A 21141-nucleotide genomic window follows, 5' to 3' on the forward strand; every position below is an offset into this window, starting at 1 on the left:
TCAATAAAAAAATATCAAATAATATTATCCTCTAAAAAGTATAATATATATATTATCCTCTAAAATATAATATTATCTTTTTTATCGCCTTTTTTATTACATCATATTTTAGTAGTTCTCATAAATAAGGTATCATTTAAAAGCCTACAAACTCAGAATTCATCCTGTGAAAACCGCTTTGAGATTGGACGTTGCGTTACCATAGAAACAGTACTCTAAATTCTTTTATCGGGCTCCTCCCCTTTTGGGCGTAATCATGTTTCATAATTTATCATCAAAACCTTTTCTAATCTTGACAAAATATTGCCAGAAAGGTCTGAGTCTCAAGGTTCGATATTTTGTGACAGAAGTGATATTTGGACAGAAATGTATTAATTTGTTACGGCAGAATGCATACAATTAAATTCAATGGAATGTATGTGACCCGGTGGCTATTTTTGGTATTACGCCTAAACAAAATCTCATGGGAACTTCAAGTTTTGTGATATCAACTTCAAATTTGGAACACAACTTGGTTAGATATATGGCTTTGATTTTATATTAATTTTATAGTAAAAAATATTTTGTAAAATATATCTTTTATAAAAAAGAATATTAAGTACAGTATATTTGATTTACTGTAAATTTAAACTTCCACAACTTTTTCATACTTTCATTCTTTTGAAATGCTTTCACTTCAGCAATAATCTGCAGAGTGTTTTCTTTAAAACAAGACCAAACTTAGGTCTATAACCAAAAGCATTCTTGAATTACAACCATTTAAGTTTGAATAGTGCATTTTAATGTCCATTCTCAAAAAGGGGGGTGAGAGTTAAGGGGTTAAAGTAACGTTACCATTTTTATGGTCCGATTTCAAAACACCATTTTCACAGGCTGAATCTTGATTTCGTAAGCTTTCGAATGATATATAATTTGTCAACATTAGATCAGATAGGCTAGTAACAGTTAACAGATTAATGACTTGGTCCTTTTTTTATACCCTAATCAAGCAACGTGAACTGCCAGTCACAACTCATAAAATCCAAAATATATCAAATATTTCTAAAATTCTTTTGGATATGTTTTACTTAAGTCCAGATGATGATACAAGAAATGACATGAAATGATTTTTTGCTTATCATTTTCCACTCTTGCCAGTTTAAGGGTTAATTATACAATTATATAATAGTAATAATTACCACTGGCTATAGGCTATAGGCTTAATTATAATTATAACCAAACATTGATATGTAATTACATACATTTCAGCATATAAAAATTGATTAAAAGAAACATCAAGATGAAGAGTATAAACTTAACTTACTTGCAATCACTCGACGACTCACTACAAAACGCGATTTTGTTTGCTATTATAGCTACCAAACATTCTTTGTGACGTCATAGTGAATGTGACGTCATAATGGTCTAAAGATTAAAGGCTTGTTCGACTTGAACCGGCGCTGCACAGACCGATCGGTTTATGACATCAAAGTACCGCGAGAGCAATTCAAAAGCATATAGGAGCCGTCTACTTTCTATTCGCTCTCGCGGTACTTTGATGTCATTCACCGATCGGTCTGTGCAGCGCCGGTGTGGCGAATTATACGGTCACTCTGAAGTATTCGGTAACCCTGAGGACCCAATTAGTATGCCAGTAGTATGCCTGATCTAAATCTGTTCTCGCGATAACTTGTAGCTAACGTGAGCTGTTTTAGTGTTATTATGTGGTAGCTTTATGTAGAATGCTAAATCCCGCTGCTATATGCAAGGTAAGATTAAATTAAATTGTATATTGTATATGTAAATTGTGTATATTCTATAGCTAATATTTAAAATCTCAAGTTGCGTCAATAGCAGGAGAAAGACCGCGAAATTTAAAAATACTACTGTTAATGTGTCACGAAATGTAGTTTTAAGAGTTTTTCAGTCGATAATGTAGTTGTTTCAATCTCAAATATGTTGTTTGTTTATACAGATAGCGCCTATTTAAAAATTTGATCTGACGTTTTCGGAGATGTGAGATCGAAGGGATCACCGGGTGCTCAGCGCTCATGTATCCCGCTTGGAACAACCATACGGCTGATGAGATGCTGAAGTCTGCCGCTGGTCTTGTGTATCGATCGTGTACGATCTTTGATATCATTAATCTATAATTTGTTCCCTGGCAAATCGTTTTGGCTGAGGGCAAAGTTTTAGTTTCATAATTTTATATAACGTTAAATTATTTAGGCTATTTATCTTTAACGTTGTAGCCTGCTGACTTATGTTTGACTGAATCGTTTTACTTCATTTATTTCTTGACTTGTATAGCTTCTTATACCTTTTAGGCTGCTTTTATAATGGCTATTATTGATCAATAAAACTGAAATTATAGACTGCAACTAATGCAACCACACATACACACAAGTTCACACATAACTATGAAAACAATCTACAACATAGCGACACTTTATAGTTAACTTAATGAATTACTAACGTAATGATAGCAGTAGCACCAAAACATACTTTGCAAGATTAAGCGCTGTTTTATATGGATTAACCCTTTCATGCATAGTGGTCACTACAGTGGACAGCTATTAAAAAAACATTTGCTTAAATTTGCACGGGTTTTGATGGCATAGTTGCACATCAGCCTATTTATTGGACCCGGGTGCATCATCCTATACATTGCAACCAAGTGGCAAGCCGTTGTGTTTCGATTTTTTTCCCCTCCAAACCAAGATGGTCAATGGTCAGTCAGAAATGCCAAGTTGCTCCGGAATATTCAACCATTCCTTCTTTCCTAGGAGACTCTTCTAGGTAAAAAAGATTTTGCAGCATCAAACAATATCTAATGAGTCATATCACAGTTAAAATTTCCAAGTTTTGATTTTAGATTGGGAGAAAAATCTGATCAATTATCTGTCCACTGTAGTGGACCTCATGCATCAATATTTCAGCTACAATTCATACTTATACTGTGAATAGTGTTTTTGAAAATACTTAATCTGCAGTGACATTCATGTAAATAAATGTATTTGTATTATTAGAATGTAACGTGCTTACATAATGTATGTGATTTTATTGCATTTATTTACTCATAACATCAAAAAGTGATCTGATTATGTAATGCATGTTACTTGTAATGTATTACTTTGCTTGTAAATGAGTTATAATTGAGAAGAGTTGTAAATGAGAGAAAACTTCTTAATGAGTTTGTCTTAAAAGCCCTTAAAGTGATGAAAAAAAAAGTTCTGATGCTACCATTGCTCTGTTACAGCGGCAGGGAGACGAGTTAAAGATAAAGAGTCAACTTCTGTACCGAGTCACCAAAAGTTCCTGTGGTAGAGACAAGACACAACTCGTCTTACCCGAGAAGTACTGGTGAGAATTGTCAGGCGTTCTGCTAAGAAGTTCATTGTGCAGGGGAAGTAGAAAAAATATAATTGCCTTTTAATGTGTTATGTATTATGTAATTTACAGTATCCGCTACGTTTGCTTATGATAAAACAACTAATTTTACGTAATATTTTCTTCAATAAATAACGTGATTTACTGTGTGTTGCGTTCCCTCACATTACCTCTTTATGTCTCTAATACAGGTGGACATCTTTATTACAAGACTGCAGACGGATCAAACCGTCTAGTTGTCATGGATGAGCAACAGAAGGAACGAGTCCTTCGGGACTGCCATGACAGCCCAGCTACAGGTGGGCATCAGGGGATAACAAGGACATTTAATAAGATTGCAAGCGCATACTACTGGCAAGGCATCTTTCCGGACGTCAAGAAGTGGGTAAGATAATTGTAGACTCAAATTCTTGACCCACGAGATGGTTTCATACAGCCCCTCAAGTGTAAATAATTAACTCATTGGTACGTTATGTAGAGGCCACGACATATTATATTGAGGCCACAAGATCATATTCTATTAAATACTTAATGGTGTTAAGTCGTGTCCTCAAAATCCTACAAACACCTAACTTTTTTTTTTTAGATGCCCAATGTCCACAGTGTCAGCGTAATGATACTATTAAAACAGTGGCTCCAGTGTTGCACCCTATCAAGGTCACTAAAGCCTGGAATGTAATAGGAATGGATTTGATGGGACCATTTCCAACCAGTCCTCAGGGGAACATTTATGTCCTCACAATGACTGACCTCTTCACCAAATGGGTTTTCGCCAAATCCCTGAAGTGTAAGACCGCAGTTGAGGTGGCTACAGGGGTCTTACAAGCATTTAATGCATATGGACTGGTTGAAAGAATAATCACAGACCAGGGGAGGGAGTTTGTGAACCAAGTTATTATTATTTAGTTAAGAAGATTTTATTATAAAATGTTTGGGTTATATGTTATAAGAATCTACCATGTCTTTGATACCTTTTTGATAACAGCTAAATGCGGACATATTTAAGGAATTGGGTGTGAAGCAGTGTGTCACGTCAGCTTACCACCTCAGTCAAATGGACAGGATGAGAGGACAAATTAGACTATAAAGAGGTCATTGTCAAAGTACTGCAATGACATGCAGAATGACTGGGACGAAAAACTGGAGGATTTGGTGCATGCCATCAACACCTCAAAGCAGGTGATTGGAACTGCTTAAAAAAGAAATGATTATATGCAATTGATTATGTAAATGTAATTTGTTGAAACACTTTTTTTAGGGCTCTACAAAGTATACACCATTCTTTTTGATGTTTCACCGGCACCCAATCACGCCAGAGCTTCTAAACACAAAGGTAGTATCTGAGACAGATTGTTTTGTAGGAGAGGATCCGAATATTGTAATGCCCACAAGGATAGTAGAGGTGACAGCAGTACAGGCAAAGGTAATTGTCTGTAGTATGAACTATAATTAAGCAATAATTCACATTATTTAAGGTATTCTATTGAATCTGTTTATTATACATTATTTTCATAAGGTGCGGGGTCACATTGAAAAAGCACAGGGGAAGCAAAAGGCGGAGTACGAGTCCCCGAAAAGAAAAAATGTGAAATCATTTCACATCCACGAAGGAGAGGAGGTACTCAAAGCAAACAAAAGAAAAGAGGGACGCAAAGGTGGACGTTTAGAGGGGAACTGGACAGGCCCTTTTGTGGTCGAAGACATTACCGGAAAAGGGGTTGCTACACTTGCAGACAAATCAGGCAACATTCTCCGCCAGAAAACCAATGTGTCCCAACTCAAACCATTCTTTATGAATTTATTAGAATTATTTTTTTCTTTTGCACAAAAGCAATGCCTTCCGAAATACTTGGGACTTGGGAAAATGGACTGTTGAGTACCCAGAACAGTGGAGGCTGGCTGACTCTAACAACTGTGGGGTTTTGGTTTGTACAGTAAGTTAAATAAATGCTTTTATTTATTTATTTTATTTTATTTTTATCTACATTACTTTAACAACTGTGTTTATTGCATTAGATGGCAGAAATGGAGGTGAGGGACAAATGGACCTCTATGAAAAACGAGGTGATACAGGGAGACGATCTGTGGCATCTGAGAAGATATCACGCAGCATCAATGGCAGCATATGCTGTTTAGCATATGACGTATAAAAGGTATGTGTAAAATGTGTGTCCTCATTCATACAAATCAACTTAAAAGTTTAATAAATCAAGTAGATCGATGATTTTGAAAATATAGGACAGTCGAGGAGGTGGAAAAAAAAGGAATTTGTTCTCTTGTCAGTGATACTGAAATTCAGGTACATATAAGACTTTACAAAATTTAAAATGGCTAGATATTGTTTGCTATACTAAATATTTTTTTCAGGAGTTGTTTCAAGGAATTGTGAAAGGCTCACTGAAACCCACGTGGAACAAATGGTGGCAAATGAAGACTGGGAACATGGCAAAACCTAAGAGCTTTCATCCAGCCTTGTCAGCACATGTTGAGGAACTTCTAGGACACATCGACAACATTGTGTTTGAGCAAAAGAAGGACAAAAAGCTTGAACATATCGACCTTGTAATGTGTGAACTGATTCCTGAGGTAAGCATTGATGAGAAACTGATGGCTGATTTTTATATGTTTTGGTGAACTAACTCATTAAGTAATTTTTTTTTTTATCTTTTGTTGTACAGATCAGCCTTATAATACTGAGACGAACGGAAGGTTTCAGTCACTTTTGGGCTGATTTATCTTATCTTGTGGAGTGTGTCATTAAAATAGCCTTTTAATGTCACAACATCCCAGGTTCAACGAGCTAACTACGTTCTGCTGCGTTGCACCTTTGGGCTTGCATATCAAAGTAAAAACAGTGAGTGATGTTCCATAGCACTAAAGAAAGACTTTGCAAGTGTGCAGTTGCACATGACGTGTTGCAGCATGTTTGTGTGTTTTTGCAGAGTTCCCTCAAGCCAGTCCAGCCATGACACCAGGTTCAACGAGCTAACTACGTTCTGCTGCGTTGCACCTTTGGGCTTGCATATCAAAGCAAAAACAGTGAGTGGTGTTCCACAGCACTAAAGACTGCAAGTGTTCAGTTGCACGTGACGTGTTGTTTGTGTGTTTTTGCAGAGTTCCTTCAAACTACAGCTGGTCCAAAACGCAGCAGCTCGAGTTCTTACCAGAACCAGGAAGTATGACCATATTAGCCCGGTTCTGTCAACACTGCACTGCACAAATTTTAAAATATTGCTGATTACTTACAAAGCACTAAATGGTTTAGCTCCCCAGTACTTGAGCAAACTCTTAACGCATTATAGTCCTTCACGTCTATTGCGATCTCAAAATTTCCGGCCAGTTGATAATTCCTAGAATATCAAAATCGACTGCTGGCGGTAGATCCTTCTCCTATTTAGCACCAAAACTCTGGAACAGTCTTCCTACCATTGTCCGGGAAGCAGACACACTCAGTCAGTTCAAAGCTAGACTAAAGACACATCTCTTTGACCTAGCATACACATAACACATTATAGACTTCTATAATTCCATATTAGGCTGCATAGATTAGGTCAGCCGGAACCGGGAACACTTCCCATAAATCCTGATGTTCTCGTTCCATCATAAGAAGAATGGCGTCTAGGTTAATATTAGTCTCTCTGCTTATACCGAGGTTTACCGCAGTCCGCCGGATCCAGGCCGTATCCAGATCAGATGAAGGACCTACGCCTGGACGCGACGACAACACAGTGCTGAATTGTCAACCAGTCTCTCCGTTTCTGAAGTGAGGTGGACTCCGGCCGTATCCAGACTAGATGGTGGACCTGCACGTGGACCCAACCATGACGCATCCCTGAAGTGCCGACCTCATCGACACAACCAATCTGACCTCTGACCTGTAATGTTGCCTGGATCATAATCATACACTGTTCGCTGGTTGGCCAGAGGAGAACTGAGCGACTGAGCCTGGGTTCTCCCAAGGTTTTTTTCTCCATTCTGTCACTGATGGAGTTTTGGTTCCTTGCCACTGTTGCCTTGGCTTTGGCTTGCTTATTTGGGGACATTTAATATTCAACAATATTATTGATCTGTCTAATTTGGGTGGACAATGATGCAATTTTCTTCTAGAAACAAACTTTGTTGTATTATTTTCATTTTATCAATGTGAAGCTGCTTTGATACAATCTGTATTGTAAAAAGCGCTATATAAATAAAGGTGACTTGCCTAGACAACATGAATTTACTTCAAACTAAAGATTTGACTTTTCATACAGCAAAATATACTGCATCTATTTGTCTCATTAGCTCTCAAAAAACTTTAACCTTACAGTTCATTAAATATTTTAACACAGCTAACTCAACATTAATGGTTTTTAAATCTTCACAATCTATAGCCAGAGGACTATCACAAAAGTGTTTAGGAAAGTAAAGACATGCTAGAGTATGTTTGTTTAAAGCTGCTTTGTATTGTTGTGTATTTTAAAAAGCTCTATAAATGTCCTAAAACGATGTGCATTTTGCTTGTAGTTTTGTGTTAATAAAAATGTAATATATTACATCTCATAATTCAGTTTCAGAATTCATTATGTATTGTATTGTGTAATTTAATACAATTTTTATATAAGTTTTGATTCTCTAATTTAATTACATTAAATGTTATTGTGTTGTATGATGTTCTGTATTAAGAATTATTATGACATAAATCATATGCATTAGTACACAAATTACATGCTTGTAATAAAAAAAAAACATATTATGCCCTATTTCTTTAAAACAAATAATTTCGTCACAAAACATACTTTAACATGTTATTTCTTTAAAATAAAGATTATTATATGAATTAAGGTGTTTGATTAATTACATTAAGATTGTGATTCCATAATTGCATTATAGTGTTCTTTAGTCAAGGCTAGACAACCAATTAATATTTATGCCCACAAAACATAGCTAGCATTCTGTAATTTATTTAAATGTAATAGCAAAAATAGTAATATACACAAATAAATATTATTTTATGGCTCTTTTAATAAATAAAAGTGTACTTGTAACATATTGCGCTGATTATTGAGGATAAAAAATAATTACATAATTATAATTGCATTACGAATGGCTGTGAATACGGTAAGGCAGTATCAGTGCAGTTTAAGCTCATAGCACGATCATCGGATAACGTTAGCTGTATGCTATGCTATTATCTAAGCTAACTAAAAAACACACGAACAACGAGAAATGTTTAATTTCACAATCTATAGCTTCGGTTAAATACTAGTATATGAAACGTATCATTTAAAATACATTAAATACATTAATGACTCGTTAAAACGTAGTACAAACGTCTTCTATAATAAAATAATTTTGTATGATTTATAACCAGGCACTAAAGCGATTACCCATAAAACGTGCTTTGAACCAATCGGATTGCTTGGGTCCTCAGGGTTACCGAATACTTCAGAGTGACCGTATAATTCGCCACACCGGTTCAAGTCGAACAAGCCTTAAAACACTGCCAGTTGTCATGCCGCCGTGACATAAAACCGCGAAGGATGTTTTAAATCGATTAAAGCTGAATAACTTTTAACTGAACAATGTTTACAAAACTAAAGTAGCCTAAATTCACATTTATTTTTACGTTTCTGTCAATCTGAGGTCGGTGTCATTGCTACGCGTTGCTATTGGTTGCATCAAGTTGCGTGTGTCTTTCTTCGGATGAGGGTCTACTCCAGAGTAGTGTGTGTGGACGGCAGGCGTAACGTAGCAAAAGTTATGCGTTTTAAAATGAAAATGCACTAGTGTAAACGTAGGTATTCCACATTCTGCCCGGGAACCAATGCTCTGGAGCCAAATATAGTTATTTCAGTGAGTAGGCCTATGTGGCTCGACGGCAGGAAGGAATAACCAAACAATTTTTAAACGTTTTTTTCCAATAATAAAAGTGTCGATTCAATTAAAAATCCACATATCACATATTTTAAAATATTACATAATTCAATGAAGCCTGTTTGTCATGTATAATTCACCGACCAAGAATCGTTATCTGGCACAAGTTCAAATTTCATTGGACAATGTGAAGTGGAGCGGTAATTTTCCAGTCATTCATAAATCGTTTGAAAATTAGATGGACAGACGAATTTACATTTATGAAGCGATCTGAATCTGCGTCGTTTAAACAATGGATGCTAATTACAAAGCACTGCACAAAACCAGCACCAAAAGTTGCATTAATGGGAAGTAGTATTAAAGTCACTTTTTACTTAGTCAATGAATTTTGATACACCGTTTACCATTTGATCAAACTATCTGTTACGGTTAAATGAAGCCCAGGCGCCACCTACAGGCCTATTATGTGAAGTGTAGGTGGACAACAAACGCGCGAAATGGTGACGTGAAATGATTTTAACATTTTTGATAGTATAATAGTACAGTAGCCTACAACTACTGTTCAAAAATTGCATTTTTATGTTTTTTTTTAAAAAGAAAGAAGTCTATTATGCGCATCAAGCCTGCATTTATTTAATCAAAAATACAGAAAAATATCATTACCCGTGCCCACCGCCTCCCCAGAGAAAGCACCATTGCACACCACATCCTCTGAAGAAGCACCTGTGCCCACCACATCCTCTGAGGAAGCACCTGTGCCCACCTCCTCCCAAGAGAAAGCTCCAGATCTGGTTTCCTGTCTTTGAAGGTAAGAAGTTTAGCCAGGGCTGCAAATAAAGACGCCGAAAAAGACATGTTTCCTTTAATCATTCGGAATAATGTTGATTGTGGTTTTTTCTGTTATCAGATCTTGAAAGTACACATTTGTTCTCTCTTAATCTTGAATATTTGTTTACCATTGCCCAGCACATCCCTAGAGGAAACACCTGTACCTGCCTCATCCTCAGTGGAAGCATCAGTGCCCACTGTGTCCCAAGAGGAAGCACCCATGTCCACTGCCTCCCCAGGAAGCACATTTAATTCACTAGTAGCTGACTCTAAACACGCTGAAGAAGAGAAGGCTGAATTCAGAAGGAAGCTCCAGACCTGGTTTCCTGGCATTGAAGGTAAGAACATCAACCAGGTCCAAAACAACAAAAGATAGGTTTCTTTTAGATTATTAGAATATTATTTCCACCAAATGTGTCACTTGATTTTTTTTTTGTTGTTGTTGTTGTTGTTGTTTCTGACTCTAAACCAAGTGAAGAAGAGAAGGCTGACTTTAAAAGAAAACTCAAGACTTGGTTTCCTGACCTCCAAGGTAAAAACTTCAGCCAGGGCCGCAACTACCATAGACACTAATGTTTCAATGAAATATTTAGGATACTCGTTAATTACTTTTAATTAATTTTCGTTCACTATTGTAGAGAGATGCTTCCAGTGTCATGCTGTGTCACAAGTGGTAATGTGAGTACGGTTCACTGGAATGGAGTCCTTAGTATAGGCAGGGGGCAGGTTGAGGACAACGGGGGAGCTGTAGCCTCTTACTTTGGGACCTAACACCGTTTCACTCTGCATGACATCATCCTTTGAGGTCATGGTTGTGAACTTCAGTCTCACGGGACAGGAGTCAGCTTGTAGCTGGTTGCTCAGCTCTCGATCGACAAACACAGTATCACTCTGGGTGTCAAGCAGAGCTTATTTCAATTACACATGGAAATGTGTAATGAAGTTCATGAAGAAGAAAGGGAAACCAGTGTGTGAATTGGATATCTTGATTCAAAATGTTGCATTTATGCTTGGTCATTTTTAAGATTTTTACATTACTTTTAATGTGAGTTACACACTTCAAACCAGTTTATTTTCCACACCTCTACTTTCAATTAGTTATTTACACTACTGTTCAAAAGTTTGGGGTCAGCAAGATTTTTTTTTAAAGAAATGTACACTTTTATGATATACAGCAAGAATGTATTAAATTGATCAAACGTGACAGTAAAGACATTTGTAAATAATGTTTGGAAAATATTAATATAAAATTAGTTTCAAATAAATGTGTTTTAAACTTTCTATCCATTAAAGAATCCTGAAAAAAAAAAAAAAAAAAAAAACACGGTTTACACAAAAATATTAAGCAGCACAACTATTTTTAACACTGATGATAATAAGAAATGTTCCTTGAGCAGCAAATCAGCATATTAGAATGATTTCTGAAGGATCATGTGACACTGAAGACTGGAGTAATGATGCTGAAAATGCAGCTTTGCTGTCACAGGAATAAATTACATTTGAAAATGTATTCAGATACAAAACAGTTATTTTAAAATTGTAATAATATTTCACAATATTACTGTTTTACTGTAGTTTTGATTAAATAAACGCAGGCTTGGTGAGCAGAAGAGACTCTTTCACATTACAAAAAAACGTACAGACCCCAAACCTTTGAACGGTAGCATAAAACCCTCTGGGGTATATGAAACTAATCAATTCCATATATTTTCTATTTTATGTGTATGATCTACAACAGAGTTTCACAAAAATTCAGCCCACACAAGTTGACTTTTTTTCCCCCCTAATGCAACTCTTGACTTAAAAGGAGTGTCATCCCTGATCTGTTTAGACGCCAATACATATTCACTATGTACTCCATCAGTCTAAGGAATGCTAATACAAGTCTAAGTTCCTTTAAAAATCTCAAACAGCTCTTTTGTTTACAACCTTTTTCTTCCCGAAAGCCAAACACAAACTATGAAAAACTTTCTTTATTTAATATATCTGTAGCACTGCATCCTTAGTAATGTCAACATAAATAGAGTGAATCAAATGAGAATCAAGGATGAATAAAGTTATGGGAACTTTTACTGTTACTCTGCTTTTAAATTCCATTTTTTAAAACAGTCACTCTATTTAAATAACTGCTAAGGAGGAGGAGGAACCACTAATAATAGTCCCAGAAAAGCTGAACATTCAGATCGTGTCCTCTATGTAGTCTTGAGAAGGCTAATCTCATCATGTCCAGCCATATAAAACACTCATCCATCAGCTAATCCTGCATCAAAACTGCTCTATCCCATTGTTTTTATGACCAGAGTACAAAGCTCTCACTGATGTTCATCATGAGCATCAGAACATTTCATAACTGCTGATTGTCCATGTAGAATCCAGAAGCATATGAAATCAGAAGACTTCAAAATCAACCATTGACAGAAGTCATATTCATCCTAGTAGTCACACGTACATGGTACATATACTGCATTGACAATCTACAACTCAGACCTCAGTTAGTGTTAAGGACAAGCAGTCCAAAAGTAAATACAAACAATTAGTAAAAGTGACTTACTTTCAGAAAAAAAGGTTTCTGAAAATGAATATGGCATTGTCAAAGTCTAAAATGTTTGGCAAAATGCAAAAATTGCCTTAAACTCTGTACACTTTCATAAAAATGATTGGCTTAAGCATTTACTGCAGTGCTGCATGGATGAGCAAACAAAAAAACATTCCACAATTCTCTAACGCTCATGTGACTCCCTCCATCACGGAGAAAAACTAATGCTCTTTGCTTTCATTCTCGCACAGACTGATAAGTTCAGAGTTTACACAGTGTAAAGAACAATTACATCTAAAAATGACAAAAACGTACAAGGTCATTCACATGCAGCGTGACCACACACACACACACACACACATACACACACACACACACACACACAAAAAAAAATACTCCATTTAAGGTAGCTTCTTTCTCCCATCGTCCGCCATCAACATCAAAAGCTTCTGCCATTTGCAGGATATAGTTCAGCGATCAGTGTATGTGTTAAAAGTGTGGTTGATAAAGAGCTACACGTCCACTAAGGCAGCCTGATGCAAACTGACAGTGAGTGGGTGAGAACTTTGAGGTGAGCACCACGTCGCTGTGAGAGTAGATGGAGCGGACCTCCCGCAGCAGAGCCGTCCTCACAGGCATGCAGTCCGTCAGCTCAGCGCAGTGCTCATCGAACGCCAGCAAACGCACGCCGTAACCGTACGGTGAGCAAATGAGGCGGCCGTCAGGACTGAAGCACAGCTCTTTAATGTAGCCGCGGCCGACGTTAGCCTCCTCGATGTAGTGCGTGAGACGCAGAGAGCAGCGAGGAGACACTGGTGGTCGAGGTGGAGCTCCCTCTTGAAACTCGTACACACACGTCCACTGAGAAACAGAGAAATAAACAGAAATAAGTTCAAATTCATTCTGCTGTCAGACTGTACGTTCCACACTTGGTTTAGGTTCCATCACTGACCTCCTGGTCGTCCATGTTGCTGGAGCAGCGTAACAGTGTGGCCCAGCCCTTAGGATGCAGTTGCAATGAGGTGATGCAGTTCCCACGGTCCCTTTCACCCGGGATCTCTGGGGTTAAAACCTCAAGACTGTTTCTGGGTGACAAACCTGGCCAAAGACAAAATGAGAACACAGGAGTTTAAAAAAAAACTAAAAAAAAAACTGTAGTAAAACCAGTAGTTGGTTAAAAGAAAAGTGTACAATCATAAAAAACAACAACAAGACCAAACTACTTATATGTACAAACTTCATAAATCATTCTAAAGCTTTACCCTCTCTGTGTGGATGGGTTTTACTGTCAATGGTGTGACGAGAACCACCTGACCTGGAACCTGCTGATGAACCTTCTGAAAGAAAGAGGAGATGATAATAATAATGATAATAATAATAATAATAATAATAATAGGCACAATAATAACTCGACACTCAAAGCGCCTTATATATGGAAGGGGGAATCTCCTCAACCACCACCAATGTGCAGCATCCATCTAGATGATAAGACGGCAGACATACTGCACCATAACGCCCACCACACACCAGCTTATTGGTGGAGAGGAGACAGAGTGATGAAGCCAATCAGTATAAATATATGGTGATGATTAAGAGGCCAAGATGATAGGAAGAGGCCAAAAGGCAAATTTGGCCAGGATGCCGGGGTTAAACCCCTACTCTATTACGCAGGACATCCTGGGATTTTTAATGACCACAGAGAGTCAGGACCTCGGTTTAACGTCTCATCTAAAGCACGGTGCTCTTTGACAGTATAGTGTCCCCATCACTATACTGGGGTGTTAGGACCCATACAGACCACAGGGTGAGCATCCCCTGCTGTCCTCACTAACACCTCTTCCAGCAGCAACCTAGTTTTCCCAGAAAGAGACTCCCATCCAGGGTACTGACCAGGCTCAACCCTGCTTAGCTTCAGTGGGCTACCAGTCTTGGGCTACAGGGTGAAATGGCTGCTGGCACAAGATTCGCCATATATTTCACCTGTATAGTTCACTTTCATGCACCATTCAGATCTGAATTATGTCTTTAAATTCCAGTTCAGTTCCTGAGGTAGCAAACAAAATCATTTAAAGCAGAACTCAGCAACTCTAGCGAACTCTAGTCACTTCTTCGCTGATTTTCCCTTTTGTTGTCACATGTTTTCCCCACGAGCTCCCCCTACAGCTGTGGGGCGTATATTTCACAACACGGTCGTAAAAAACTCACTTGCGGCGGCCTCCTCCCCCTCTCTACCGCTGCTCATGTGCGTTTGTTTTGATCGGAGCAAGCCAACTGTATCGCGTGGAGCTATGTCTACCGAGGTGGGTAATCTGGTAACACATCATATATGCGTGTGTGTTTATGTCGAATTGCCGTAAAGCAATTCGTGTTTCGCGCTTGTTCTCGTTCTCGGTTCTCACGAGACTTCCAATTTCTATCTTGATGGGACGGTAGTCCCCAAGTTGCAAGGTTGGTTTTCCGCCTGGGAACGCTGGGGGGAGCGGGGAAAGTCACCAATATCACCAGAACAGGTTGTTTAACCATCCAAATGATTTCTAGACAGTTTTATTAAAGGAACACTCCACCGTTTTTTTAAATAGGGCTTATTCACCTTCTTTCCTACATTTAGATAGGTGGGCAAATGCATTTTTGTCTCAGTGCATACATTGTTTTAGTTTGACAGGGTCGGTGCTAGCTTAGCTTAGCTTAATGAATGGAATCCTTTGTTGCCAGCTAGCATGTCCTGAGTAAAAGTGATAAAAAAAAAGGAGGAGGAGGTTGCGATCGCTCAACAGCCTGAGGACGTGAGGATGAGAGTCAACACGAACTGGTGGTGTGAATGTGGGGGAATATGCCAATCTATGCTGACTGAAATAGTGTCTGTGCTGTGGCGAGTGGGACAAGTTACTGCCATCGATGACCAGGCTCAACGCGTCAGATCAAGATGAGCGTGCCCGCAGTTGTGTCACAGCTACCGAGGATTTCACGGCGTTGATCCACCCTGCAGTACTCAATTTTTTTTTTTTCGGTGTGATAAAGTGAACTGGAAAAAACGCTGCACGCCGAATGGACCAAATGGACAGCTGTCCACAGAGTAAGTGATTATTTTAAACATGACGCATTTATAGATCGACCCATATTATACCTGTATTCACATTTCACATATTGTACCACATATTCACATTTCATGTGTTGCGTGATATCTCTGCGCCCAAGTAGCAGTGCTTCGCCTGTGCTTCCCCCTAATATAGTCCCAAGTCAATATCTACCTAGGAAATCGCCTAGTGTTAATCTTCATCGCTATTTATACTTGTTGTGAATACGCAGGCCACAAGAAGTAATTAGGTGGGTTTTTTTATTGTTTTTTGATCACTTTTACTCAGGACATGCTAGCTGGCAACAAAGGATTCCATTCATTGTGCTAAGCTAAGCTAGCGCCGACCCTGTCAAACTAAAACAATGCATGCACTGAGACAAAAATGCATTTGCCCTCCTATCTAAATGTAGGAAAGAAAGTGAATAAGCCCTATTTCAAAAAACGGTGGAGTGTTCCTTTAAGTTGAAAAAGTTACCAAGTTCTGCTTTAAATTTAAGGAAGTAGAATTAAAAAAAAAAATTTTTTTTAAATGTAATCCAAAATTCTTTTATAAATATAAAAATTGATACAACTGCAGTTTTCAACAATACTTAATATTAAAACTAATATTACTTAATATTTTATGAATGACCCATGAACATGTTATCATACACACCCATTAAAAAATTTGGGATCAGATTTTAAAAAAAAGAAAAGAAATTACTACTTTTATTCAGCAAGGATGCAATAAATTGATCAGAAGTGACAAAGACATCTATACTATTTCTATTTCAAGTAAAAGCTGTTCTTTTGAACTGTCTATTCATTAAAGAAAAAAAGCATTTCAACAAAAATATTAATCAGCACAACTTTCACCACTGATAATAATAAGAAATGTTTCTTGAGCACCAAATTAGCATATTAGAATGATTTCTGAAGGATCATGTGACACTTAAGACTGGAGAAATGATGCTGAAAATTTAGCTTCGATCACAGGAATAAATTATATTTTAAAATATATTAAAATAGAAAACAGTTCTTTCAAATTGTAATACCTCTGTTTTTACTTTTTATTTAAAAACATCTTACCAACCTCAAACTTTTGAACGGTAGTGTGTGTTATTGTTATGGGTTTGTTATGTTATTGATAATTCATATTTGACATTTACATACATTTCATTATATTTAATAAATTCACTTTAGTTTTATGGACCGGCGGAAAAGCATTTCCAAAATGATCCTTAAGATGATTATCTTAATAGTTAGTAGTATTATTACTACTAACTATTAATAGTATGATTATCTTAGTTTATAAAGCGACGAGAATACTTTTTGTGCGCATCACACACATGACCAGCGTCGCCCAATAGTGAGCCTACGTGGTGACGTGCAACACAAACGCGCCACGCTTAAACACTACGTGAAAAGACTCGAGGTCCAGAGAGAAGGAAATGAATAGTGGAATAAAGTCGTTATTTTTGTTTGTTTTTGCGCACAAAAAGTATTCTCGTCGCTTTATAAACTTAAGATTGAGCCACTGGAGTCACTTGGACTATATTAACGATGTCTTTAATACATTTTCTGGGCCAGCAAGTTATAGTGTCTTAGAAGCCTATGGAGGAGTGATCCAGCACTCAGATTTAATCAAAAATATCTTAATTTGTGTTCCGAAGATGAACGAAGGTCTTACGGGGTTGGAACAACATGAGGGTGAGTAATTACTGACAGAATTTTAATTTTTGGGTGAACTAACCCTTTAAGTTTATCTTAATGGAGCAAAACAAAGAATTCTACAACATGGAAACCTTAAACAAAACAGCTAAGAAACTATTTGTATTATTGGTGTTGGATTAATGAAATCCCTTGTTTAAATGACTTTGGGCTGAATATCTCTGAATCGCAGTACAGTAAAAATCAATTAAAATTCTGTTTAAATTCCAACTCATGAACTGAAAGGAAGACCATTCTTACAATTCTGAATTTTGCCCAACCCTGCCTGTAGCAAATATGAACCTTTAGTTTGAATACAAATCCATTTCCATGTCGCCTCCCTATCTCCTGATTTCAGATCTCTGGATTCTTCATTTCCAACTCACATATACCTTATTTGTTTATGCTTTATGTATGTACCTGTGCTGAGCGGAGCCCTACGGGCCCGTAGGATGCGGTAGCTCCCGACCTCAAGGCTCTGGGTGAGGTCAAGGTCATGTAAGATGAGCAGGTAACCAGAGGATGTGGAGATCAACATCTTACTGCAGTCTGGAGTCAGACGCATCCGCATTAGATAGCGTGTGTGGAAAAACTTCTTGTGTGGACAGCCATCTTCCGTGAACCTAAATGCACACAAAGTACAATGACGCACATACTTATACATGCAATCCTAATTAAGATGGCTAGGAAACACACACAATCTTAGGGTGTGTGTTCACACTTGTAGTTCGGTTCTCTTGGTCCAGACCAAAACAGAAAATTATACATTTAGTCCTGGTTCACTTAGCGTTCACACTGCCATTTTTAAATCTGAATCTAAAGACACAAATCAAAATGCATAAGCATAAGGTAGCAACCTGATTTGGACAGCTTTTATGACATATTTTACTACGGAACTTACCAAACATCCAAAACAGTGTTGTGTGCTAGGCTAAACGTGCTACTTGTATGTGCGTTCATATCATGGTATTTTTATCAGCTGAAAACTCACAAAGAGCTTGTAAAATGTGCAAAGGATTAAAAACGGTGTCAAATGAAAATCTGCAGCAAAGACAATAGTTTTGACGCCGGTACCGAACTGCAATGGGCAACATAGCTCTTTTGACAAGAAGAACCAGGTATCGCTAAGCATTCTGTTCTTTTAGCGTCGCATCTTGTGACATCACGTCCTGTTTTTCTTTTAGATGTCTTCTGTCCATAATGCGTTCAAACCGCAACAGAGTTTGTTTTAAAGTAGACCGACTAGATCACCTAACTGCTTGTTGGGTGTGTACCAGGGTTTCGGATGGCAGTGTTCACACTTATTGAAATGAACCGCACTAACAGAGCAGTCGCACCAGAGTCCGTTTTATTGAAACAAACCTGTCAAGTGTGAACACACAGGAAACAGCTAGGAAACACCTCTAACCACACATTACTACACGTACCTGTTGGTATCCCACGTGATGACATTTCCGTCAAACCCTGACGTCACAAGCAGGCGGGTGTGTGTATCATACTCAATGTTCTTGACCCAGCTGGCGTGGCCATGCAACGTGCACACCTTCGAGTTGAGTTTCCGCAAATCCCACAATGCAATGGTGGTGTCATCAGAGCAGGTCGCAAACAGCCGGTTGTCAAGAAACCTGAATAGTACACAACATCAACCAAACAATTTTGCACACAGACAACATGGCGGTCATCCTTATGAACTTTATGATGGTACTAGACAGTAGTGTGTATATATACATACATACATGTGTGTGTGTGTGTGTAAGAGATGGAAAAACAATATTTTGCATTATACAAATCCTAGTGTTCAGCATGCAAATGGTTTTGAATTAGTTCTTACATTAAAAACTGCTGTTATTAAAAAGGGCTTTCGCTCACATAACTGAGGTTCCCACACACTGCAATCGGTTATATGATGTGTGAACATGTACCTGATGTTATTTACACAGTCCTCATGAGCCTCCACCAGTGTTTTAATATGTCTGGAAGAAACAGGGTCAAACAAAAGCACTTCTGTCTGCTCACAAGCAACTGTCAAAACGGACCTAGAAAAAAAAAACATAAGGGTGTTTGTCAATTAGCGGAACTTTTCTGTACCACGTACCTTATAATAAAAAAAACACATTTTGCTTAAAAAATGGTAAATTCAATATATAGAATAGATAGCGATAGTGATCATTCTGCATTGCATTGCATTAATTTTTAAACAGACAACATTCTATACACTGACAATTTCTAATTGTCTAATATCAAGACTAATATCTATTTTTTTATCTAATTCTTTATTTCAATATATTTAATTGTTCATTTATATTATTTCTTTCTTTTTACACAGTTTCTCTATCAACTTTTCCCTTGCACCCTTTTCTAGCCAGACATTTTAATTTCCCCCACGAAAATAAATATAGAAGTCTAAAATTCTAAATGCATATTTGAGCTGAAAGCAACTTGCACTGACATATCTTAAAATACATCAGTGCAATTGTTTTGTCTCAAGATTCACACCAGTAATGTTTTTTTTTTTTTCTAAAGCATGTTTATAAAAGCTACTAAATGTCCTAACTGAACTAAGGCCTGATCCTGGCTTAATCTAAGCCCTGTCTGTGAAACCAGGCCTTATATTAGTTGTCATAAACTAAATCAATCAGCATTTGAACATTTAGTTCAAAAACTTTTTATACATTAAAAATGACTTGACTGTTACTTAATGGTATCAAGTAACTTGAAAATGTAAAATGTTACCTCACAATACCAAAAAATAAATAAAAAACACAAAAATTGCTCAAGGCCATGTATTCCAGCACATTATGATAACATACGATTGATTTAACAATGAAGGCATCTTTTTAATGTTTAGTCATAAGTGCACATAACTGAAGAGACACTCATAACTGGATTGAGTACGGGACTCATGACAAGGGCAACACAGACTCTGCGCTTACCCGTCCGGGGAATACTCCAAGTTGAAGACAGCCCCGTGAGTTTGTGTAGTAAGGTTCACCGAATCCGTAGCCGGGCTCATGGACTTATAAAGCCGTGTCATTGTACGGAAATGATCCCGCGCGGGGTCTACGAACGGCCCCCTGCGGATTGTCCTGTTGCAAATCCACGAGAACAGAGAGTCGCTCGAGCCCCTGCATCCCGAGCCCGTCCCGCCGTCTGCGGCCAACTCGAGCTTCGAGCTGCCCTGCTTTTCGGCACTCTCGCGGCCCGCTTGGGGTGATGATGGTCTCGTGGAGCCCCTGTCTTCATCGCTGTCCTCCTCATCCTCCTCGCGCAGCACATCAGCGCGCGGCTCTTCGGGTTCCTCATTGTCGCTCGGCTGCTCCGAGCTCATTGTTGCACGAATGATTCTGGCGACTCCGTTTTGAGACTCTTCCAAACTCACCCTCCTGCAGTGGGGGGACAGGCACTGGATATGCGAGCCAGGTTGTCTTGCAATGTGTGCAGATACTGCTTAAACATCCATTAATACAACCACTAGAGTCATGCGGATGTGTGCGGATACAACAGACTACGTATTTCCGGTTCCTTCTCTGAATAAATTAAATCCATGTTTAATGATTTCTATTTTTAATATTTTTTTTAGACAAAAAAAAAAAAGTGATCACCGCACGTTTTCCGATATAGAAATGAAAAAGCTTTTAACTTCATATGTGCTAAGAAAATATGTTTTAACTTTTATATCAGAAGTGCTTTCGGCGACTATCAATTTACTATATTCACTGAGTGAATATTCACTCACAGACTTACATTTAATTTTCTAGTAGGATAACAAGACAAGGCGAAGTGCCAT

General features: G+C 37.9%; 1 protein-coding gene and 2 long non-coding RNA genes across 6 annotated transcripts; 2 read left to right on the forward strand and 1 right to left on the reverse strand.

Moving 5' to 3' along the window:
• The first annotated feature begins 1628 nt into the window (after positions 1-1628).
• On the forward strand, positions 1629-3694 carry LOC311279484. Of its 3 annotated transcripts, none has more exons than XR_014625564.1 (3): positions 1629-1748; positions 3239-3342; positions 3561-3694. It is a non-coding gene; the product is annotated as an uncharacterized lncRNA (long non-coding RNA). The 3 variants fall into 3 exon arrangements; XR_014625565.1 differs by lacking the exon at positions 1629-1748 and adding an exon at positions 2009-2103; XR_014625566.1 differs by lacking the exon at positions 1629-1748 and having other exon boundaries at positions 3208-3342.
• A 714-nt stretch (positions 3695-4408) lies between these two features.
• LOC311279483 lies at positions 4409-7910 on the forward strand. The gene is made up of 8 exons (XR_014625563.1): positions 4409-4548; positions 4628-4792; positions 4886-5303; positions 5386-5522; positions 5737-5955; positions 6048-6223; positions 6312-6408; positions 7022-7910. It is a non-coding gene; the product is annotated as an uncharacterized lncRNA (long non-coding RNA).
• A 4101-nt stretch (positions 7911-12011) lies between these two features.
• On the reverse strand, positions 12012-20877 carry wdr32 (WD repeat domain 32). Of its 2 annotated transcripts, none has more exons than XM_084391006.1 (7): positions 20288-20877; positions 19277-19390; positions 18782-18979; positions 17775-17977; positions 13852-13926; positions 13542-13687; positions 12012-13450 (listed from the first exon to the last, which is right to left on the reverse strand). In XM_084391006.1, exons 1-7 carry the CDS (start codon positions 20680-20682, stop codon positions 13079-13081), a joined length of 1503 nt encoding a protein of 500 aa, XP_084247132.1. In that variant the 5' UTR covers positions 20683-20877; the 3' UTR covers positions 12012-13078. The 2 variants fall into 2 exon arrangements, with proteins under 2 accessions (XP_084247132.1, XP_084247133.1); XM_084391007.1 differs by having other exon boundaries at positions 13852-13923; positions 20288-20874.
• Between the last annotated feature and the right edge of the window lie 264 nt (positions 20878-21141).

The sequence above is a fragment of the Rutilus rutilus genome (genome assembly GCF_951802725.1).
Source record: "Rutilus rutilus genome assembly, chromosome: 20".
Taxonomy (NCBI): domain Eukaryota; kingdom Metazoa; phylum Chordata; class Actinopteri; order Cypriniformes; family Leuciscidae; genus Rutilus; species Rutilus rutilus.